Below are 24,595 nucleotides of genomic sequence, written 5' to 3' on the forward strand. Positions count from 1 at the left end.
GGTTACTTCTTCAAAAATACAGGTTTATTTGGCACATGATTCTGACAGCTAGGAAGGCCGAAGGTGTGACTCATGCTGCATCTCAACACGGCTGACGGATGAGCGAGGAAGGCGGCACTGCTGAGGGAGTGAACTCCCATCGTTCCTCCCCCATCCCCAGCCTCCCGTGAGGCCCCAACTCCGACGGTCTCATCACTCCCTAAAGCCATTACTCAGGGGACAAGCTTCTAGAACTTGAGACTTTGGGGCACAAATTATCATCCAAACCATAGCAAAAATCCATGAGAGCAGGGACTGCCCTGGCTTGTTCACTGGTGCCTCCCTGGCACACGCCTGGGTGCCTGGCACACGGTACACACTGATACTCGCTAAAGGAATGAATGGACACCCACGACGAACATCTATGAAACATTTTCTTTTCCTTTTTGAGAGGTTTTTGCTATTGGGTGCATGTGCTCGCCAGAAAGACAGAGAGAGACAGAGACAGAAAGCGAGAAATCACCCCCCTGGGGGGATGGCCATGCCGCAATCCCTTCTCCTCCATTCTCCTCTTGGGATCTTGGGCATGTACACTTGTGCACCCGGTGTGAATTTAAGCCACCGGGTCTGGGACTCGAACCGCAGTCGGCTACATGGGAGTCCAGCGACATAGCCATTACGCTAACTGCTGGTCCCCATGAAACATTTCCAACAAATGGCTGATGTGTTCCCACAACACAAGAGACAAACTAGGGCTCCAGAGGCAGGCTTGGGTGACCTTGTCTATTTTATAACCCGAGGGCCCAGAATAACATCTCCCACGTGGGAAGATTCAAGAAAGATACCTAAGTGAAGGCTTTCGAATGATTCCGTCTAAAATGAATTTCAGGACACAGTTCTAATAAACGGAATTCTTTATTTCATGAGGCAATACTCCTCCAGCCGTTTGTTGTTGTCTCTGAGTTTCTGTGACTATCAGAATATTCTTCCACATATTATGTCAAAACATGGCCCCGGGCCAGGCCTGGGGCCTGCTGGTATGGGAGCTGGATCCCACATAGCTGTCTGCATTTCGAATCTCAGTCCCATGGCTTGAAAAACTCACTAGGTAGGGCCAGCAGGTGTCATGGTGGTTAAGGCACTGGACCCCATATGGCTGACCATGGTTTGAGTCCTGGACCCGGCTGCTAGAAACTCATGCCGGGCAAGTGTACCCAGAATCCCAAGAGGAGAATGGAGGAGAAGGAATTGTAGTGTGATTATCCCCCCCCGCCCCCCCCAGGGGAGTGATTTCTCATTTTCCCTTTCACTGTCTCTGTCTCTCTGGTGAGTGCACATCCCCCATGGCAAAAGCCAGAAAAGAAAAGGAAAGGGAAGGAAAAAGAAAAGGCAAGAACAGCTCACTAGGCACATGTGCAGATCCCAAACAGCATGCAGAAATGGAGGAGAAGAGAGTGCAGTATAACCACACCTACTGGGGGTGCTTTCTCCTCCTCGCTCCTTCTCACTCTGTCTCTCGGGCAAGTGCATCCACCTTTTTTGGGGGAGAGGTTTTTGCTATAGGGCGCGTGCGCTCACCAGACAGAGAGACACAGAGAGATAGAAAGCGAGAAATCACCCCCCAGGGGGGATGGCCACGCCGCAATCCCTTCTCCTCCATTCTCCTCTCGGGATCTTGGGCACGCACACACAAGCGCCTGGTGTGAGTTTAAGCCACCGGGTCCGGGACGCGAACCGCGGTCGACTACATGGGAGTCCAGTGACATATCCATTACGCTAACTGCTGGTCCCGTGCATATACCTTCTAACAAAACTTTAAAACAAAGAAAGCACGGGCCAGCAGATGACGTAATGGTCACATCACTGGACTCCTACGTCGTCGATCACGGTTCAAGTTCCTGACCTGATGGGAAAGTCGTGTCACGTGTGTGTGTGTGTGTGTGTGTGTGTGTGCGCCCAAGATCCCAAGAGAATGGAGGAGAAGGGACTGCGGCACCCCTAGGGAGTTATTTTTCACATTCTGTCTCTCCAGTGAGCACACACACTCTATAGCAAAAAAACTCTAAACAATTGTTTTTAAAAAACAGAAAGACAAAACAAAACACAACCCCAATTTTAAATGTCATTCGACATCTGTCCGAACACATAGAAGTGCAACAGCGAGCACGAGCTCTGTGCAGACCATGGGCATGGGTGACAGTGCTGTGTCACTGTAGCCTTATGCGCTACAATGGTGGGGCTGGTGGTAACGGGGGAGGGCATTCCCGTGAGCCGCGGGTATATGGGAACTCTTTCTTCCTTCCTCTTAATTTTGCTGGGGAAAAAGCAAAATAATACTTTTTTACCCTTAAATTTGCCTGAGGGTGTGTGTACTCAGCAAAGAGACAGAGAGCGGAGGGAGAAAACACCCCCCAGGGAAACGGCCATGCCACAATCCCTTCTCCTCCATTTCTCCGTCCTATCGGGATTCTGAGCACATGCACGCATGTGCACACGCACACACACATTTGTGTTTTTCAAGCCACTGGGTCTAGGATTCCAAACTTGCAGCCAGCCGTGGACGTTTTCAGCTCCCTTAAACACCAAGTCATGGGGCCAGCCCAAAAATAAAGACTTAAAAAAAATTTTAAAACAAAAGGAAAACAAATAAATAGAAAGAAAGCAGAGCTTAAAGAGTCTAAGCAAGATGCCCCACAGTCCAAGATAGGTGTTTTCTTTGCTGTTGTCTTGCCTTTGTTCTTTTCCCAGAATTCTCGAATAGGACATTCTGTTAAGGAACATGCCTACAGTTGGGATTCTGCTGTGGTTCCTCACACACGTCATCTCACTCGGACTCCTCTCTGAGAGGGCTCTGAGCACCCGCTCAGTTACGGAGGTGACCTCAGAGGGCTGGACAGCTTGTCCGGAGTCACACAAGATGCTCCCCCACGGACACTAGAAAATGCCCAGAACTGTGTCTCTGACCCCAAACGGGTAACCATGTGCTCACCAGAGAGAGAGACAGACCCAGTGAAACGGAGAGTGAGAAATGATCCCCCGGGGGCTTGGCCACACCATAACCCTCTCTCCTCCATTCTTCTGCTGGAATTCTAGGCATGCATTTGTGCCCAGTGTGATTTTCAAGACATCAGGTCCAGGACTTGAACCACAGTCAGCCATGTGAGAGTCTAGCACCTTAACTACTATGCCACCTGCTGGTCACTGGGCCATCAGTTCTGACCAAAGAAGAAAGGAGTAGGGAACCGGACAGGCTGTCCTTGCCGTGTACAGGTAAACATGAGGGCAAATATAAAACCTGAAAAATAGGACACAAGGCCTTTGATGACCCAGAGGTTGGCAGACGCTTCTAAGAAAACCATCTGGAGAGCTAACCCGAAAAGGAGCGAGCGTGTTTAAAGTGGTCAGGGCACAAGCCACGGGGCGCTCTGTGGGCTTCGACTGTATTTCCGTCTTTTCTCAGGCATATCCACCCCCAGGTGGTCTCTGCTCTGCAATGTGTAGATCAAACCTTAGAGAGAGGAAGCTGAAGTCCAAGAAAACCATCTAACGAGTTTCAAGTTCTGGCACAGAGAACTTCCACCCCGACACATTGAGGTCGGCTATGAATGAGGTCAGGGACTGCTGTCAATAACCACTGAGAAGCAGGACCAGCAGTTGGTGTAATGGCTATGTCGCTGGACTCCCATGTAGTCAACCATGGTTCGAGTCCCGGACCCGGTGGCTCAAACTCACGCCAGGTGTGTGTGCGTGCGTGCCCAAGATCCCGAGAGGAGAATGGAGGAGAAGGGATTGCGGTGTGGCCATCCCCCCCAGGGGGTGATTTCTCGCTTTCTGTCTCTGTTTCTCTGTCTTTCTGGTGAGTGCACACGCCCTACAGCAAAAACATCTCCAAAAAAAAAAAAAACACTGAGAAGCCAGGAACAAGTGCCCAAGAGAATGGAGACCAGCGGACGGGCTCTCTGGGACTCCCGGACAATGCAGGGCGGTCTCCCACACACCGTGCGGAGGAGACGCACAGGACAGACGGTGCCCGTCTACGCTGCAGCCAGCATGCAGGAACAAGAGCGGGCACACATTTGCTTCCACCCAACCTGGAGGGTATGGGGCTGCCCGACCTTGGGGAAGAGTGAGGATGGGCGAAGGGGCAGGAGCAAAACCTTTCAATGTAACTGTCTGTATTTTGAACCATTTAAATCGTGACATTTCTTTCTTTCTTTCTTTCTTTCTTTCTTTCTTTCTTTCTTTCTTTCTTTCTTTTATTATTTTTTTTAAAGAGGAAAGTGGACGAAAAGGGGGTCCAAGGACGTGAACTATGTTCGGGCATGTGGAAGTCCAGCGACGTACCCATTACGCCATCTGCTAGCCCCAACACCTATTTTCTTCAATGTGAGTAAAATAATTGTTTTTTTTTTTCCGTTGTTCTTGTTTTGTTTTAGGTGTTTGCCATAGGGCACAAGTGCTCATCAGAGAGAGACAGTGAGAGGCCAAGTGAGAAATCACCCCCAGGGGATGGTCATGCCACAGTCCCTTCTCTTCTCCTCCTGGGATTTCAGGCATGCGTGTACAAGTGCCTGAGATGATTCTGAAGTCACCAGGTCTAGGACTCGAACTGCAGTCAGCCATGTGGCAGTCCAGTACCTTAACCACCATGCCACCTGCTGCGCACCCCAATAACAATTTTTTTAAGTTTATTCATTTATTTCTCCTATGAGAGAGACGGAGAGAAAGAGACCGAGAAAGAAACACTGGCACCCCCAACAGCGTCTCACGTGCCTGGTGTCCCCAGGGAGGTCCTGGGTTTACATCCCCGGTCGTGCCAGTCGGGTGACACAGCACCGCCATCTGCACCTGGCCTCATATTTCTAAAAATGTCTGAGAAAAGACGAGAGTTTGATAGAAGAGATTTCTCAGGGCGTGGGAGGTTGGGGCTGGAAATGAACCCTGACATCAACTATTAAGTGTATGATTTGACTCATTATAAACCTCTTTGCTTAATTTAAAAGGAATTCCCACAGCATAAAGCCACTACGCTTAGCTGTCTTTTAGGGTTGATCGAATAAGGATAAATATCCCATCTCGACAGCATTAAGAAAACCACAGGGACCAGTCCTGTAGCTGTGGTTAAGTGCTTTGCAGGGTAAGCGAGATCCCGCGTGGACGGCCAGGATTTGAGTCCTGATCTTGGTAGCTTCAAAACACGCCAGGCACGCATACACCTGCCCAGGGTCCTGCCTGAACGGGGAAGTGGAGGACAGGGTTGCAGTGTGAGTAGACCCCACTGCGGGAGCGCTTTCTCTCTATGTGTGCTTCCTGGCATCCATTCAGAAAGGAAGAAAGGAAAGGGGGAAAAAGAAGGAAGGAAGAAAAAAGAAAAGAGGAAAACTACAAAGGCCCACTCTGGTGGTGTAGTCGGTAGCCATCTGAACTGCCGTGCTGGAGGCGCCATAGCTGACCATAGGTTCGATTCCCCAAATTGGCTTAAAAATCACATGGGGGGTGGGGGACCAGATGGTGCGGTGGTGAAGGCTCTGGATTCCCACATGGCTGGCCGCAGTTCAAGTCCCGGACCCACTGGCTTGAGAGTCATGCCAGGTGCATGTGTGTGCGTGCCGCAAATCCAGAGAGGAGAATGGAGGAGAGGGGACTGATGCATGGCCATCCCCCCAGTGGGCGATTTCTCACTTCCCCTCTCTGTGTCTCTCTCTGGCAAGCACCATGCTCTATGGCGAAAACAAAGCCAAACACACACACACTGGGGACACGCACACACCCAGGATCCTAAGTGATTGGTGGATTGCTGTGGGACAAGACCCCGCCAAGGGTGCTTTCCTTTCTTTTTTTTTTTAAGAGAGATTTTTGCTATAGGGCACATGCACTTGCCAGAGAGAGAGAGACAGAAAGCAAGAAATCACCCCCAGGCGGGTATGGCCACACTGCAATCCCTTCTCCATTCTCCTCTCGGGATCTTGGGTATGCATACACACATACTTCCATTGAGTTTAAACCACCGGGTCCGGAATTCAAACTGAGGTCGACTACGTGGGAGTCCAGCGACGTAACCATTATGCCATCTGCTGGTCCCAAGGGTGCTTTTCTGTCTGTCTGTCTCCCGTGTGCATGTGTTCTTTATCGTGAATAAAATAAACACAACTTAAAAACAAAAACAGAAGGCTTGTTGAGGAGGAAGTGAGATGTCTGCAGCACATTTTTTTTTTTAATTTTGCCAGAGGGCTCCCAAGAGGGACAGAGACAGACAGAGACAGAGAGAGAGAGAGAGAGAGAGAGAAGGCATCCCCGACACACAAGGGGGTGGTCGCGCCACAGTACCTCCACAGTACCTTCTCTGTCTCTCCTCTGTCTGGGATGTCGAGCGTGCACGCCGCCCAGTGTGTGGCTCGAGCCGCCAGGGCCAGAACTTGAACTGCAGAGTCGGCCACAGGGGCTCCAGCTGCCTTCACCACCGCGCCACTAACTAGCCTTTTTCTTTTTTTTTTAATTTTACTTCCTTTCTCTTTCTTTTTCCTCTTTTCATGAATGAGACAGAGAAAAAGAGAAAGAGAGAGAGAGAGGGGCACTCCCAACACACCACCGTCTACCCCCCTGACCACTTTATTATAAATTGCTTAGGAGAAGCACAGTCTGCAGTTGCAACGACGTCTTTAAAAAGTTCACGGGAAATGTGTATTGTGAAAAAACTGGGTTTCAAAATTTCTTTTGCACCGAAATAGACTCATATTTTAATTCCATTTTCTGAAGTCCCCTGATCAGAAACTAAGTTTTGAAGTGGAACTCAATATGCCAACAAAGGTGCCTCGACAGTCAACTCACCATGGCCCACACGCTTGTCGGAGAGAAACGACACGCAGAGTCGACCGTGTGTCCAAGCAGGGGGAGCAGCCTGAGATCTGCTCGTGTCTCCCACTGGGGGCTTGAACATTTCAGAAGGTCATGGCCAGGCACAAGGGCTGGAACTGTACTATTCCAGGAATTCAGTGGAGAACTCTCCAGCTGCCCTTCCATCGACACGGTCATACAGAGCCAGAAAGCAGAACTTCCTTCTGAAACATAAAACTTATGCTGTGGTAAGACCCCTCATCCTCTCCCACCAGGAGGTCCACAGTGAGGCCTGAGGAACTGACTCCTGGCCTTGTCACCCCTGGAGAGAGCACCTGGTGTCCCTTTCCACGATCACGCCACACATCAACCTTTCTAGGCGGCGACACGTAACTCCCTGAAGAAAGCGGAAGCTCTCCGTGGTGGTGTGGGCTGCTGACGCTGCGCTCTGCAGGCTGGGACCACACGGGAGCCCTGGGTTCAATTCCTGGTCCAACCCAAAGGCTGGGCACAGTGACACGTGCCTGTATTCCCAGCACGACTTGGGAAGCCGCAAGCTGGATCGTGAGCTCCGAGGCTGGCCTGGGCAACAGCGAGACCCTGTCTGAAAAAGAGGAGCTGGGTATGGTGGCACGTGGCTGTCATCCTAGCTGGGGGGCCAGGCAAGAGAATCAAAACAGAGACCCCGTCTTAAAACACAAATGAAAAAGGCAGGGAATCCTGCTTTTCAGTAGCACAAGCAACTGGAAGAATTCCATTTGATTGGCTTTATAATACACCCTAAGAAAGCCCCGGGCCAGCTGCCCTCTCCCCTCTCCAGAGTGCAGATGCCAGGGTGGCAGTCGGTACAAGCAGGGAAACAGGTCAGGGAGCCATGCAGAGGTGAGGGCCGGGGGCCTGAGCTGGAGGGAGCGAGGATGGGCGGCGCGCGTCGGAACTGGGCAAGTAAAATACTTCTCCCTCCAGGAGACGATCCGTGCAAACACAGACAGGAGCGAGGCTAGAAAAAACCGAGACGCAGGATTGAAATTAGAGGTGGGCTTTTATTATACACGAGGGGACTTCAGAGAGTTCACAAAGCGGCCAGCAGGTGGCATGGTAGTTAAGGCATTGGACTCCCACTTGGCCAACTGGTTTGAGTCCCAGACTCAGTGGCTTAAAATCTCGCGATGCGTGCCCAAAGTCCTGAGAGGAGAATGGAGGAGAGAGGACTGCAGTGTGGCCATCCCCACTCGGGGGTGATTTCTCGCTTTCCCTCTTTCTGTCTCTCTCTGGGAAGCCCATGCGCCCTATGACAAAACCCTCTGCCCCCACTCCCAGAAGGAAGAGTTCATAGAAAACGTAGAATTAAAGTACCAGTTTATTTTGGTGCAAAAAAAAAAAAGTCAAAACCCATGCATCATTTTTTATCAGACCCAAGCTTTCGAATACCCCCCTTGTATGTGTGAATTTGTATATAATTTTTTGGTATTTATAATACATAAATATATATATTTACATTATTATGAATAAACCATCTGCATCCATTAACATTATTTAAAATAAATAAAAGTAATATTCATGATACACACAAAGAGTCATCTGTTGTCTGTGTGTCTAGAGACACAGCGAGACTTGTGGCCCCAACCACGAGTGACGCCACTCGGCCATCTCTTCTCCTTGTCTATGAGACAGAAAGGGACCGTGTCTGAAGGCTGCGACGGTCTGCGGGTTGTGAGAGGGTCCGAGACTAACCAGCTGGACCATGGTGCGAAGGCCCTGCTAGGAGCTCCCTCTCTCTTACGGAGGAGACAAATAAGTAAACTAGAAAACAGGAGGTGGGAAGGAAGGAAGCGGGTGCGGCTACGCAAGCGTAGGTAACTCAGGGTCCCCGTGGTACAGAAACGTTCTGTGACCTCTCTGTGTCGATGCTCACCTCCTGGCTCTGATACCGTTCTACCGTCACTTCTCGGAGAAACTGGTGTAATGCTGCTGCTGCTGCTGCTTTTTTTTTTGAAAGGCTTTTGCTATAGGGCGTGTGCACTCACCAGACAGAGAGAGAGAGAGACAGAGAGATAGAAAGCGAGAAATCACCCCCAGGGGGCTGGCCACACCACAATCCTTTCTCCTCCATTCTCCTCTCTGGATCTTGGGCATGCACGCACATGCGCCCAGCGTGAGTTTAAGCAAACAGGTCTGGGATTTGAACCGCGATCAACTACATGGGAGTCCAGTGACATAGCCATTACGCTAACTGCTGGTCCTGATATAATATGTGTTTTCTTTAAATTTTTTTTCTTCAGTTCCAGATGTCATGGGCACTCATGAGAGAGAGAGGGAGAGAGGGAGACACACCCAAGGGGGTGTGGCCGCACAGCCATCCTTGTCTCCATCCCATCAGGATTTGGGCTACAAATGCACAGAGCATGTTTTTCAAGCCCCAGGGACCAGGATTTGAACCACCATCGGCCAGGTGGGATCAAGCTCCACATGCACAGCACCCGACCACTGTAGGGCTGGCCCCATAATACACTTTCCATGAGCTTCCAGAGGACTCTGCAAATGGAAAGGCTTGGCTGTTCATAAAAGGGGGACCTCCAGGGCCAGCAGATAGCGTAACAGTTACATCAATGGACTCCCACATGGCTGACCGCGGTTCAAGTCCCGGACACAATGGCTTGAAAATCATGCCAGGTATGTGTGCATATGTGCCCGAGATCCCAGGAGGAGAATGAAAGAGAAGGGATTATGGTGTGGCCATCCTCCCTGGGGGGTGATTTCTTACTTTACCACTCACTGTCTCCCTCTCTCTCCCTCCGGCAAGCACATGTGCCTTATGGCAAAAAGGGGGACCTCTTGAGGACTGCAAGTTAAATATACACCTCAGAAACAAAGCTACTGGAAGAAATAGAACATTTTAGAGATTCTCTAACTTGCACCCTTGTGGAAATTTGAGATTTTCTAGCTATGAAAATATGACAAGAAGTCATAAAAAAGAATTATAGAAGTTTTTTTGCACTAGGGCTCATGTGCTCACCAGAGACAGAGTCAGAGAGACAGCGAGAAATCACCCCTCGGGGAGGATGGCAACATCATAATCCCTTCCTCTCCATTGTCCTCTTGGAGTTTCAGACACACATGCCTGGTGGGACGCCCCAGTACTCAGACCACACGGCTGGCACCGCCTGAACCACCAGGCCATCTGCTAGGCCCCAAGAAAATCGAGATTAAAATCAGAGAAATTAACTTAGGGATAAAAACACAGCAGCTGAAATGAAGAAACATACAAGCAAAGCGAAGTCGATGATGAACTTAAAAATCAGAGGGGGTGTGTGTAGGAGTGGGGCCTGGGGCAGGGCCTTTGGAGGAGGGATACGGAGGCAGAGCACTGACGGGATGGGGAGGTGTGGTGTTACCTGCTGAAGATATTCCGACCAACTGGACTGGGGAGAAATGTGCACATGTTAAAATGTCCACTTTGTAAGCTAAATAATGTGATTGAATGTCTTAAAAAATGTAAAATAAAAAATAATAAATGAAAAATCAGAGGGTCAATGACCGGGACCGAAAGACCCAAAGGAAATACGTGCTATGGAAGAGCCACACGTGTTTTCTCTCCCCACGAGACTTCGGGGTAGAAAGAGGAGCAATAGCCAATGCCCCGACGGAAGCCCAGACGCATTTGATAAACTCTATCACAATCCAAACAGCAACTCTGAAATAGTAAGAGAACGACCTACACACAGAGCAGCACCCGGGGCCGCATCCTGCATCGCAGTTAACGGCGATACACGGGAAGCTAAAGAGACAACGCGAGGGCGACGTCACCAGCCTCCCGCACCACGCAGGTCACACGCTCAGAGCAGCAGGGCCCAGACATGAAAGGAACAGCGCTGGGATGCAGGAGACAGAAGCGCTGTTCTCTGCAGCCGCCACCGCGGCCCACTCGGAAAGCAGGCGACGATCAGCCGAGGCCATCGGGACTGAGGGGAGAGGAGGGCCGGGGAGGGAAGCGGCTACGTTACACGTTTAAAGATCATGCACTTCAAAACGCCGAGTGCCCGCTTTGCCGGCACCTATATTGACCCTGGAACTATACAGGGAAGATGAGCATGGCCTCTGTGCAAGGGTGACACTCAGTATTTGTAAAATATTCTCTTCTGAGTTTTTGTCATAAGGTGTGTGCGCTCCCCAGAGGGGAGAGACAGAGAGCTATGGAGAGGGGGGAAGTAAGAAAGCACCCCCATGCTCCTCCAGCCAGGAAAGCTGCCACCCTCTCACAGCAGCGCTCCACTTCCTGCCTCCACAGAAAACCAGAGGAAACCCCTGGCCGCACTTCGAATCCTTGAGAAAACCACGTATTCCTGAGAACACAGGGCCACGAAACCATGGCCTGCATCAGACTAAGAATTCAGGGCCTAACGCTAGTCCCAAGCTTGTAATGTCCTTGTATCTGGGTTTAGCTCACACACAGCCAGGAGAGAAAACCCGGCCCCCATCCGCCAGGGGATGAAGGGTAGACAGAGCATTCTACGTCCTCACAATGGAATATTATGCAGCCTTCAAAAGGAAGGTGTTTTTTTTTTTTAGAAGTTTTTGCTATAGGGTGCTCACCAGAAAGACAGAGAGACAGGGAGACAGAAAGCGAGAAATTACCCCCCCTCCCCCAGAGGGGATGGCCACATAACAATCCCTTCTCCTCCATTCTCCTCTGGGGATCCTGGGCACCAACGCATGCACATGTGCCCAGCGTGAGTTTAAGCCACCGAACTGCGGTTGACGACGACGTAACCATTTCGCCATCTGCTGGTCCCAAAAGGCAGGAAATTCTGACTCACGCTGCAACGTGGATAGACCCTGAAAACACCGTGCTAATTGAAATAGTCCCAGAAGGTCAAAGACTGCATGATTGCATTCCTTTGAGGGACCATAGTAGGCAAGTCCATGGGGACAGAATGTACAATGGTGGGTGCCAGGGGCTGGGGGAGGGGATGGGTTAATGTTTAATGGACAGAACGTTCCCATTCCGCAAGACAAGAAGGAAATTCTGACACATGGAGACCAGGGTGGAAATGGCCGCACAAGGAATGAATGTGTTTCTTTTTTCTTTCTTTCTTTCTTTCTTTCTTTCTTTCTTTCTTTCTTTCTTTCTTTCTTTCTTTCTTTCTTTCTTTCTTTCTTTCCTTCCTTCCTTCCTTCCTTCCTTCCTTCCTTCCTTCCTTCCTTCCTTCTTTTCTTTCTTTCTTTCTTTCTTTCTTTCTTTCTTTCTTTCTTTCTTTCTTTCTTTCTTTCTTTCTTTCTTTTTCTTTTTCTTTTTCTTTCTTTTCTTGGCTTTGCCATAGGGCATGTGTGTTCACCAGCGAGAGAAAGAGGCAGAGAGAGAGAGTTGGGGAAAGCAAGAAATCCCCCCCCCCCCCCCCGCCCGAATGGCCATGCTGTAAGCCCTCCTCTTCCATCCTCTCGGGTTTGGGGCACTCGCAGGCATTGGGGCACGATTGTCAAGCGCCCACCAGCACTTGATCCACACAGGGGGACACCGTAACCTCCATGCCACCTGCTGACCTCAGGTGGATGGATTTAATGCCACCAACCTGTACACTAAAAAGTGGTTAAAATGGCCCGTTTTGTTATATGTAATTTACCACAGTTGGGGGGAAAATCCACTAGGGGAGGTCAGAGTCGGTTGCTCCGCCTTGGAAACACTTCCAGAACCCAGGGGCCGCTCCCTGCTGCAGGCGACCGGTGCAGCCCCGCGCCCGGGTTGCTCTGCCATCGGCGGCCTCGACTGGCCTCCTCGCGCGGTGCGTCCACTCTCCGCCCGCAGCCACAGCACTCGCTCCGGAAGGAAGCGGGTCACACCCCGCTCTGCGCCGAACGCCAGCTCCGCGCTCCGACCTCCTTCGCCCCCGGCCCCTGGCGGCGGCGCCCCCCCAGCCGCTCCTGCGCCCTGGGCGCGTGTCCCAGCGGCCAGCCCTGCCTGGGTGGCCTTTCCGAGCGCCGGCCAGCTCCCTCACCTCCAGAGCTTGCTCGCGTAGCTCGGGGAAAACACATCTTTGTCCCGGTCACGGGTCACGGACGTATCCCTTCTGCCCCGAGGAGCGACGGCACTCAGCAGCTGCTCGGATGAATGACTCCGACTGGGGCGCAGACGGGAGGGCACGGCGGCGTCTTCCACACGGCTGCCACCTAGCGGCTGGATTCCCTTACAGCTCAATGTGGCACCGGAGCCCGCTGCTCACCCTGTCCTGCTGCACTCTCCTCGCCAACCACCAGCCCGTACTGACGCTCTTGAGAGATTTGCTACAGGGCACGCGGGCTCACCAGAGAGAGTGAACGTGAGAGATCACCCCCAATGGGCATGGCCACACCGCAATCCCATCTCCTCTCAAGATGTTGGGCATCCACGCATACACGTCCGGCATGAGTTTCAAGCCACTGGGTCTGGGACTCAAACTGTGGTGGACCATATGGGGGTCTAGCACCTTAATTACTATGCCGCCTGCTGGCCCCAAAACTGATGTTTGGTTTTGTGTGTGTGGTAATTTTGCTCCGGAGAGAAAGTAAAAAATCATTCCCTATGGGGAATGGCCACGCCGCAACCCCTTCTTCTCCATTCTCCTCTCGGGATTTTGAGCACACCTGCATGCACATGCACCAGGCAGGTTTTTCAAGCTGCCGGGTCCAGACCTCGGACTGCAGCACCTTAGCCACCACGCCACCAGCTGACCTTTACAGCCCAGCTGGGTGGAAGGAAGTAGGTGGTAGAGGGTGGGTGTGAGGGGCAAAGGCAAGAAACATTTCACAGATAAAAGAATGTAAAATTCTCTGTCAGAAAGATGCTCCGCAATTTTTGCTTTATAAAAATCAAAATCAAGGAAACCAGCAGATAGCGTAATGGCTATGTTGCTGGACTCCCACGTAGTCAACCGCGGTTCGCATCCCAGACCTGGTGGCTTAGAACTCACGCCGGGCGCGTGTGCGTGCGTGTCCAAGATCCCGAGAGGAGAATGAAGGAGAAGGGATTGTGGCGTGGCCATCCCCCCTGGGGGGTGATTTCTCACTTTCTGTCTCTATGTCTCTCTCTCTGTCTGTCTGGCGAGCGCACACGCCCTATAGCGAAAATCCCTCCCAAAAAAAATAATCGAAATCAAAATTTAAAAATAAATAATGATGCTACTGAACATCTAGCTTATACTGGGATCCCTTTTCAAGTTTATTAGCAATGTTAAATGCTCAACAGTAGAAGTGCGTGTGGGCCGATGGTTATACATACTTAAAATCTAGACAGACAGCACCAAACGGTCCCCGTGTATCAGTTACACCTGGGACTTGCAGGTCCTCACACTGTCACAGCACCAGAAACGATCGACCATTCTCCTTTTACTAATCTGTTAGCAACTGCTATTTCCATTTTCCTTTCTCTAAGTGACCTTTTAGCATCTTTGTGCTGGCTTTCTGTATTTCTTTGTTTATGTGAATTACACTTTTTTTTTTTGAAGAATTGTTTTATTGGGACCAGCAGTTAGCATAATGGCTATGTTGCTGGACTCCCACGTAGTCGACTGCGGTTCGAGTCCTGGACCCGGTGGCTTAAACTCACGCCAGGCGCGTGTGCGTGCGTGCCCAGGATCCCGAGAGGAGAATGGAAGAGAAGGGATTGCGGCGTGGCCATCACCCCTTGGGGGGGGTGATTTCTCGCTTTCTGTCTCTCTGTCTCTCTCTGTCTGGCGAGCGCACATGCCCTATAGCCAAAACCTCTCCAAAAAAAAAGAATTGTTTTATTTTACTTTACTTATTTTCATTTGCCCAGAGAGAGAGAGTGAGAAAGCAAGTCGCCAGGTCCAGGACTTGAACCGCGGTGGGCCATGTGGGAATCTAGTGCACTTAACCACCACACCACCTGCCAGCCCTGAGTTACACATTTTTCTACTGTATTATTTTTCGTTTTCTTATCAGTTTGTAGACACTCTGTAAGGAAGCCCTGAGTTACGGGTATCACATTTAGTTTCCTCTTCTTGTGAAGTGGTTTTCTTACATTTGTGTAACGACAGCTTCGTCTTTTCCTTTACAGCTTCTGTATTTGTGCCGACTCAGAAAAGCCCTTCCAAGGCCAAGACTGCACATTACTTCTCTGGTGTTTTCTCTTTGCACTTTCCTAGCTTCATTTTTAAATATTTAAATCTTGAATTCACTCGGGATGTGAGGAGTAAGACTTCCTCAGTCATTTTTATTTTGAGTGTATTATTTATCTTGCTATGAAACGCGGCCTTTCCCCGTGCGACCTCCTCCACTGTGCGCTGCCTGCCTCTGCTTCTGCTGAGCTGCCTAGCAGTTCCCCCGCTCCACGATCCTGAAGGCCAGCTCCTTGATTTCCGTTTTTCAGCATCTCCCTTGCTATTCCAGTGTGTGTATCGTTCCAGATCCTGGTTCCTCTACAGCAGTGCTGTGCACATCTGGGCTGGTCCTTCCTTGCCATGGGCTGCTCCCAACATCATAGGATATTTAGCAGCACCGTGGCCTCTACCCACCAGAGGGCAGTAGCTCCCTCACTCACGACAACCAAGAATGTCTCCAACTTGGTCCGCTGTCTCCCGGCGTGGTGGGTAGGGAGAGCTGCCTGCATGGGGAACTACAGTTTTAGATCCACCCCAGCATCCATTCTGTGTTTCCACTCTCCAGTCCCCACTGATTTGTTGTTGTTGCTGTTACAGGACACATGTGCTCATTAGAGAGAGACGGGGTGGGCAGGGTAGAAGGGAGAAATCACCCCCCAGGTGGATGGCCACACTGCAGTCCCTTCTCCTCCATTCCCCTCCTGGGATTTTGGGCACGCATGCACTCATGACTGGCGGGATTTTCAAACTGCCAAGTCTGAGACTCGAACTGCAGTCAGCCATAGGGGAGTCCAACACCTTAACTACTGTGCCACCTGTTGACCCCAAGATATCTACATTTCATATTTCCAGAGAAGTCTCCATACATTTATAATCTACTAAGAGTTTGTTATTAAATTAAAGATTATTCATTGTGTCAAATATATGTTCCAAGACTACCGAAATGATGAAACAGGTTTTCTCTTTGGTGTCTTAATATCGTACGATTGATTATAGTTTCCTAATATTCATCTGCTCTCGGATGGCACAAATCCTCTGGTTGTGATGTATTGGGTCGTCAGAGAAGTCATAATGCATTTCTGCCCGTCATGACTTTTCCGACAACCCAATATACTACAGTCCTTTGAGTTTGTTGAGTTCTACTTGCTATTTTTTTAAAGAGGCGTTTGCCGTAGGGTATGTGCACTTGCTGGAGAGAGATAGACAGAAACAGTGAAAAGGAAAGTGAGAAACCATCCCCAGGGGGATAGCCACACCACAATCCCTTCTCCTCCATTCTCCTCTCGGGATCTTAAGCGTGCACGCACATGTGCCTGGCGTGAGTTTCAAGCCACCGGGTTCAGGACTCAAGCCACTGTTGGCCATGTGGGAGTCTTAATGTAACCACTATGCCATCTGCTGGTCCTACTTTTTGCTAATACTTTATTTTTTTAATTGTCGGAGGGTGCATGCACTCGCCAGAAAGAGATAGAGAGAATGAGAGAAAGAAAGGAACCCCCCCCTGCCAAAAAAAAAAAATAAAAAACCTCAAAGTGTGGCCATGCCATAATCCCTTCTCCACTTCCCCATCCTGTCAGGATCTGGGCTACGTATGCACACATGCCCAACGTGTTTTTCATGAAGAGAGCGCAAACATCTTAAGTATAGTACCCTTCAACACAGTACCTGTGACACTTACTGTAAATTAATAAAGATATATTTCAGTTCTTTTCCCATCTTAGGCAGCTTAGTCATACCTGAGAACTGCATTTTGAGTTAGATCATGGAAAACTTATTCTCAAGAAGAGAATTACACAGATTTTTAAATATTTTATGTCTCCATATTCTGAATTCAAATGTTGTAGTTAAAAAACCATTTTCTGATTCTCAAAAGACCAGTAACACTGAGAGTGCACAGGCCCAGGCCCCTCCCACCTAAGCAGCTCTGAAGGCCTTCACGGCATGGCTGCTGAAGGTGCATGAGGAGCTTCCTAGTTTTCCGCAGGAGTCGGGGCGGCTGAGTTACACCCACCTCTGCCAGGGGTTCCATAAGGTTCACTCAGTCGCCCCACACATTTGTACCCAGATGACCTCTGGACACACACCACGTGCGTGAACCCCAGGAGGATTTCAGACCTGCATGGGGACATGGATGGCTGGAGGATGCCACAGCACTCCTCACGACCTTGTGCTCTCTGTCTCCTGACTGGGTGTAAGCTCCTGAGGGCAGGGAGCGGCCTGCCTGAAACACATGCACGCACGCACGCACGCGCACACACAGGGTGAGGGCTCAATAAATACCTGATGAAGGAGAAGGAGCAAAGCATTGAGGTGCTTTCACAGGGTCAAGGCGAGTGGCCTGCCCAGCTTCCTCCTCCCTGGTTCCCTATCTGGGTCCCCCTACCTGGGTCCTTCCTGCCTAGATTTTTCTTACCTGCATCCACTCTACCTGGGTCTTTCCTTCCTGGGTCACTCCTACCTGTGTTTCTCTACCCGGATCCCACCTACCTGGGTCTCTCTCTACTACCTGGACCCCACCTACCAGGGTCCCCGTACCTGGACCTCACCTACCTGGGTCTACACTCCCTGGACCCCACCTACCTGGGTCCCCGTACCTGGACCTCACCGACCTGGGTCTCTACTCCCTGGACCCCACCTACCTGGGTCTCCACTACCTGGACCTCACCTACCTGGTTCTCCACTACCTGGACCCCACCTACCTGGGTCTCTCTCTACTACCTGGACCCCACCTACCTGGGTCTCCACTACCTGGACCCCACCTACCTGGGTCTCTCTCTACTACCTGGACCCCACCTACCTGGGTCTCCACTACCTGGACCCCACCTACCTGGGTCTCCCTCTCCTGGACCCCACCTACCTGGGTCTCCACTACCTGGACCCCACCTACCTGGGTCTCTACTACCTGGACCCCACCTACCTGGGTCCCCCTACCTGGACCTCATCTACCTGGGTCTCTACTACCTGGACCCCACCTACCTGGGTCCCCCTACCTGGACCCCACCTACCTGGGTCTCCACTACCTGAACCCCACCTACCTGGGTCTCCACTCCCTGGACACCCCTGGCTCTCCACTCCCTGGACCCCACCTACCTGGGTCTCCACTACCTGGACCCCTCCTACCTGGGCCCCCTACCTGGACCCCACCTACCTGGGTCTCCACTACCTGGACCCCACCTGCCTGGGTCTCCACTACCTGGATCCCTCCTACCTGGGCCCCCTACCTGTATTGCTTCTCAGGCGGCTCTCGGCAAGCTCGGAGATGGCTCCAGCCGTTGCGGTCTTTTTCATTCGAACCACCCCCGCGGTGGCAGTGCATCCTGGTTTGTTGAGCATGTCCTCGCTACTGGCCCTCTTGAGCTGCGAGAGGTCAGAGAGGAGAGAGGGGAAGACAGTGAGGGATGCAGCAAGCCCTCAAAGCATCCGCGCAGCCCGACATGTCCCGCGGCTAAGACACAGCCAAGGCCCTTTGAGTAGCAGGACAGCGTGAGGCGGAGAGGACAGCGAGATGGGCCGTGCCTGGCGTTTACGGGGCCGTCTGAGCTTCCATTACTGTTTCCCAAGGTTAGGAGGTGCGTGTGACTAGCACTCATCGTGAATAATGACACCCATTTTAAATAATGACTAAGAAAATCTATTTTCCTGGACTGTTGGGAAAAAAAGAACCATGGGATGCAGGAAAGGCAAGGAAGGGTCAAGTCAAGGACAGTAAGACGTGTACAGGGCCAGCCAGGCGGCACGGGGACTCCTGGTGGCTTGAAAATCATGCTGGGCACATGTGTGTGCGTGCCCAAAATCCACAGAGGAAGACGAAGGAGAAGGGACTGCAGCAAGGCCATCTCCCCTGGAGGGTGATTTTTCAACTTCTGTCTCACTGTCTCTCTGGCAAGCGCCACAGGTCTCTGGCAAAAACCTTAATTTTTTTTTTTTTTTTAATAAAAGATTACAAAAGAGCTGGGAACCAGCAGTTAGCGTAATGGCTATGTCGCTAGATTCCCATGTAGTCGACCATGGTTCGAGTCCTGGACCCAGTGGTTTAAACTCACGCCGGGCGCATGTGTGTGCGTGCCCAAGATCCCAAAAAGAGAATGGAGGAGAAGGGATTGCGGTGTGGCCATCCGCCCTGGGGGGTGATTTCTCGCTTTCTGTCTCTATGTCTCTCTGTCTGTCTGGTGAGCACACGCGCCCTATAGCAAAAACCTCTCAAAAGATTACAAAAGAGCTATCTTTCTTTTCTGTTTTTTTTTTTTTAATTTTATTTTGACATAAATTATAAACTTGGGGCCAGTCAGTGACATGGTAGTTGAGGTGGTTGGATCCCACGTGGTTTGAGTCCCAGACCCAGTAGCCCAAAAAATAAACCAGGCACGTGTGTGTGCATGCTCTAGATCCTGAGAGGAGAATGCAGGAGAACAGACTGGGGCAGCCACCTCCCCAGGGGTGATTTCTCACTTGCCCTCTTTTTCTCTCTGGCAAACACACGCGCCCTATAGCAGACTTAAAAAAAAAAAAAAAAAAAGAATTACAGACTTATAATAGTTACAAAAATAATACATCACCTTCACTAACTTCCCTCAAAGGTAACCTTATACAACTGGAGAAAAAGAGCAAACTCCAGAATTGGATATTGGGACAAAACTGATAAACAGACCAGAGACCTCACGTCTCATTTTGTCCATTTTTACACTTATTCACGGGGGCTTGCGGGGAGGGGTGGTGCACGTGCATGTGTGTATGCAAAGTCAGGCGTGTGCAATTCTTGCACATACTCCTTTATTTTCCTTTTCATAAAGAAACTTCCTCGGGGGCCAGAGGACCAGCTAGTGGATGGCAGAGGGAAAGCAGAAGCCCTCCACTTGTGTTTTCTTCTTCCCTTGTCATGAAAGCAGGAGAGCAGGGGGGCTAGCTCACACTACTGACCCAGATAATGGCATTCACGGTTGGTGAGAAAAAGAGCAACAAGATTCGGTTTGAGTCCCAGACCTGGTGGCTTAAACTCACATGTGTGCGTGCGTGCCCAAGATCCCGAGAGGAGCATGGAGGAGAAGGGATTGCGGTGTGGCCATCCGCCCTGGGGGGTGATTTCTCATTTTCTCTCTCTCTGTCTCTCTCTGTCTTTCTGGAGAGAGCACGCGCCCTGTAGCAAAAACCTCTCCAAAAAATAAAAGAATATTGCTCAGGGGCAGCAGGTGGGGTGGAGACTAAGGCACTGCACTCCCACATGGCTGACAGCGGTTCATGTCCCACATCTGGTGACTTACTTTCTCACTCTGCCCCCCCATCCACACTGTCTCTCTCTGGTGAGCACACATGCCCTATAGTAAGTCAAAATAATAATAATAATAATAATAATTAATAAAAATTAAGTAAGTCATTATTTAAACATAAATAAAAAAAATAATATTGCTGAAGAGGAACACAACAGCAGACCAGAGACAGCAGGTGCCCAGAGCCGTCACTAGCAAATGGTATGAAAAACCCTCAAATTAACAGAATCGTGGAGCAGTCCCAGCCCACCCTGCTGGCTGAGGGCAAGGGCCCTGATATATCCTGTTCCACTGGCTTTGGTGTCATTTTCTGAGGGCTAGCATTTAAATATTTATGGAGTCATCAGGTAACATGGAGGTTAAGGCAACTGGACCCCATATTGCTGACTGTGCGGTTCAAGTCCTGGATATGGCAGCTTGAAAATCACATTAGGCACATGCATATGTGTGTGTGCGCCTAAAATCCCAAGAGGGGAATGAAGAAGGGATTGCAGTGTGGCCAGCCCCCCTGAAGGGTGATTTCTCACTTTCTCTCTCTCTGTCTCTCTCTGGTGAGCACATGTGTTCTATAGCAACAACAACAACAAAAAAAATTTAAATATTTATATAATTAAAAAAATTAAATGCCAGCCTCCTAACCCAGTGGTGAAGGAAGCCAGATCCTTAGTCAGCCAAGTAGTTCAAGTTCAACCCTGGCAGCTTGAAAAATACACTAGGCATGTGTGTATGTCCAGAATTCCAACAGGATGAAGAAATGCAAGAGAAGGATTGGGACATCATCACTCTCCATTAGAGGTACTTTCTTATACTCTCTCTCCTCATCTCCCTCTGGCAAAAAACACATACCTCTGGCAAAAACAAACCAAAAAACCATTTTCTGTGTAAATTTCAAAGTATGATTACACACATCCCAAAATGGCTTGAAAGAAAAAACATAACAATAGCAAGTGTTAGTGAGGCTGTGGAGCAACTGGAACGCTCACTCCTTACTGGCAGAAGTGTAAAATGGTACAATTGCTTTGGAAACTAGCAGGATCTGCTAAAGTTAATACTTGCACCTTATGTTTCAGCAATCCCATTCCTAGGTTTATATACAAGAGAAAGTATGTAGACACATCAAATGGAAATTCATAGCACTTTTTTTTTTTTTTTTAGTAACAGACCCAACTAGAACAACCCAAATGTCTTTCAACACAAAAGATAAGTTAAATGGCGCGTGCTATAGAGAGTCAGGTGGTGATGCAGTGGCGCAATGCGATGATCTGTGAGCTGACCCACATAGAAGGACGGTTCTGGGTTCATGTCCAGAGACCTCCCTTAGTACACCAGCCATTTGTGTGACCACGATCCAGGGCTGGCTGAAGCTGGAGGTGGATCGTGGCACCAAGACCCAGGTGGGGGTACTTTCTCTATTGCTCTTGCTCATAGAAGGAAGAAATAAACAAATAAACTTATAAAAAGAAATAGTGGTACAGCATACAATGGATACTACCCAGCAGTAGGGGGAAAAAAAAGAGTTACTGATAAATGGATGGATCTCAGGCATTATGCTAAGGGAAAGACACCAGACACAAAAGATTATATTTTGCCTGAATCCATTTATGTAAAGTTTGAGAACTGCAAAAACCAAATGATGGTGACAGAAATCAGAACAGGGAAAAGTGAGTCCCTTTGGGAGAGTGACAATTGGGAAGGCACCTTCTGAGATACTGGAATGTTCTCCATCTTGACAGATGGTGGTAACACAGTATAGATGTGCACAAGCCCAATGAGCCGTAGTTAGGATTAAGCGAGTATACTTTACACACTTACTGTAAGGGTGTTGTGCAGAAAACCGAGGTCAGGGCAGGCTGCTATTTGGGCAAAGCCCTGGTTTCAGTGTCACGAAAGCTAATTATTTTTTTCAAAATGTTTTTTATTATGGTAAAATAGACATGACCCCAAATTAACCATTTCAGTTATACAACTCAGGGGCATTAAACACTTCCACAACGTTGTATGGCGATTACCACTCTCCATCTGCAGAAATGGTTCAGCATCCCAAACTGACACTCACTGAATGGTAACCCCGGCTGGCTTGGTGGTGCAGTGGAGATGCACTGCTTAGGAGAACCGGGGTCCACATGGAAGGTCATGTGTTTGATCCCCTGGTTGACCACTGCGAGACAGTTGTATGTGCCCATGACTTTAGCTGCCGGGAAGTCTTGGTGGGTGGGGGAAGGGGTTGAGATGTGAGATCCTTTTGAAGGTGCTCTTTTTCTCTTTCTCTCCCCCACCTCCGTCTCTCACTCTCATGAGAAAAATAAATTTTAAAAACAAATGAACAGGGGCCAGCAGGTGGCGTAGCGGTTAAGGATCTGGACTCTCACATGGATGACCACAGTTTGTCTCAGAGCCAGTGGCTTGAAAATCATGCCAGGCAAGTATGTCTGTGTGCCCAAGATCCCAGGAAGAGAGTGAAGGAGAAGGGAATCCCCTCTGGGGGGTGATTTCTAACCTTCCCTATCACTGTCTCTCTGGCTAGCACACACATCCTATGGCAAAAACCTAAAAAAAAAAGAAAGAAAAAAAAAACAAGAAAAAAAAGAACTAACACACAAAAAATAGTAACTCCCCACTGTCTTTTTTTTAAAAAGAATTATTTGTTTACTTTTATTTATTCATTCATTTATTTTAATTTGACCAGAGAGAGACACATCCAGAGAGAGAGGGAAAGTGAGAAAGCAAGCCACCAGGTCCAGGACTCAAACTGTAGTCAGCCGTGTGGGAGTGTCCAGCGCCTTAACCACCACCCCCCCCCCTGCTGGCCCCCCCCCGTTGCCTTTTTTTTTTTTTTTTTTTTTTGGAAAGGTTTTTACTATAGGGTGCGTGCACTCGCCAGAAAGACAAAGAGAGACAGAGAGATAGAAAGCAAGAAATCACCCCCTCCAGAGGAGATAGCCACACGGCAATCCCTTCTCCTCCATTCTCCTCTTGGGATCTTGGGCACGCACGCACATGCGCCCGGCATGAGTTTAAGCTACTGGGTCCAGGACTCGAACCGTGGTCGACTACATGGGAGTCCAGCGACATAGCCATTACGCCAACTGCTGGTCCCTATCATTGCCTTTTTTAAATAAAAAAGAGATGATGGTAAATTTCTTTCTTTTTTTTTTATTTTGCCAGAGGGCACGTAAGTTCTCCAGAAAGAAACAGAGAAAGAGAGAGAGAAGGAAAGTAAGAAAGCAGCCCCCAGTCATGCCACAATTCCTTCTTCTCCTTCCCCTTCCTCCTCTCAGGATGTGGGCGTGCATGCACACGTGCCCTGCATTTCTGAAGTCACCAGGTCTGGGATTTGAACCATGTACTCAGCTGTGTGGGATCCGGCTGCCTTACCACCATGCCACAGGCTGGCCTGCTTCAAGTCTTAGATACTAGCCAAGCAATCCTAATCAAGATTTAAGAATTCTGAATTTTAAAAACAAGTAATTAATATGGGGAGGAGCACCTGGGTGCCCTCTCAGCTACCGGATGTCAGTGTGGCCGTGCTTTCTGGATTTCTGGATAACCGCGAAGTCCTCACTTGGCAAATACACCACTCGGGTTGCTACAGACATTGAACTATTGCCCTTTTCCCAGGGAGCACACATCTGCCTTTCGCCTCCATCTCGGAGTGCACGGGCCCCCTTACCCAAGCTCTGCAATCTCTTAACCCATCCATCAGATCGCCGGTGTTAATACGCGTTTAATAATAAATGACCATGGGCTGTAATGTCAGTAGCTTCCTCTCAGGAGGAAGAAATGTATTCCCTGCCAAGAAGCATGCTCAGGTGCCTTCCTGGTCCCCGGAGGAAAATCGATTCTGATGTTAGAGTGAAAAATTCCCTAGATGACAGCTTGGATGGAAGGGGGAACTCACCGCAGCGAAGGGAATTCTTAACACGGCCCCACGCGGGCTACGCGCCTGGTCCCCCGCTCCGCCGTCTGGTCCCTGACGCTGCTAAGTCGGGGAGTCGGCGTGCAAGTGCGGGGTTATCAAACTACAGCAAATGGCCCAGAGAGCAGGCGCTCGGCGTGCCCACCAGAGGAGAGAGCCAGCCGGTGAGAATACGCCTGGTGATTCGATATAATGTATAAAAGATGATGATAATAATAAATAAAACTAAATAAGAAAAAATAATTTATAAGGGGAAAAAAAAAAAAGAATACTCCTGCTAAGGCCCGGAGTGAGATCCCGCACAGCCTCCGCCCCCAGCCACCACTCCGGCATGGTGCCAGGGGAACAGCCGGGCCCCTCCTCCCTTCCGGGGACGTGAGGTCACAGGGAGAGGGCAGGTGGAGGTATGGCAGGACAGGAGTCTGCATGAGCGGGGATGACACCCTTTCGGGTGCTGTAAGCTGGCCTGGCACGGCAACAGAGGTGTCACAGGGCTGACAGTCACAGTA

The 24,595-nt window shown here is 49.9% G+C and overlaps 1 protein-coding gene and 1 pseudogene across 5 annotated transcripts in view; one reads left to right on the top strand and one right to left on the bottom strand.

Moving 5' to 3' along the window:
• The window catches only part of SPECC1 (sperm antigen with calponin homology and coiled-coil domains 1), a 362,600-nt gene that overhangs the window by 231,712 nt on the left and 106,293 nt on the right, over positions 1 to 24,595 (bottom strand). For 4 of the 5 annotated variants that reach the window (XM_027773699.1, XM_014589605.2, XM_027773700.1 and 1 more), the window contains exon 3: positions 18,128 to 18,263. In XM_027773699.1, the coding sequence (XP_027629500.1) occupies positions 18,128 to 18,263 (136 nt within the window). Of the gene's footprint in view, positions 1 to 12,806; positions 12,922 to 18,127; positions 18,264 to 24,595 lie in introns of those variants that run through there. The other variant, XM_014589606.2, reaches the window with a different exon arrangement.
• LOC114008673 (uncharacterized) lies at positions 10,850 to 10,962 on the top strand (annotated as a pseudogene).

This window comes from Tupaia chinensis, unplaced genomic scaffold (genome assembly GCF_000334495.1).
Source record: "Tupaia chinensis unplaced genomic scaffold, TupChi_1.0 Scaffold000365_1, whole genome shotgun sequence".
NCBI classification, from domain to species: Eukaryota; Metazoa; Chordata; class Mammalia; order Scandentia; family Tupaiidae; genus Tupaia; species Tupaia belangeri.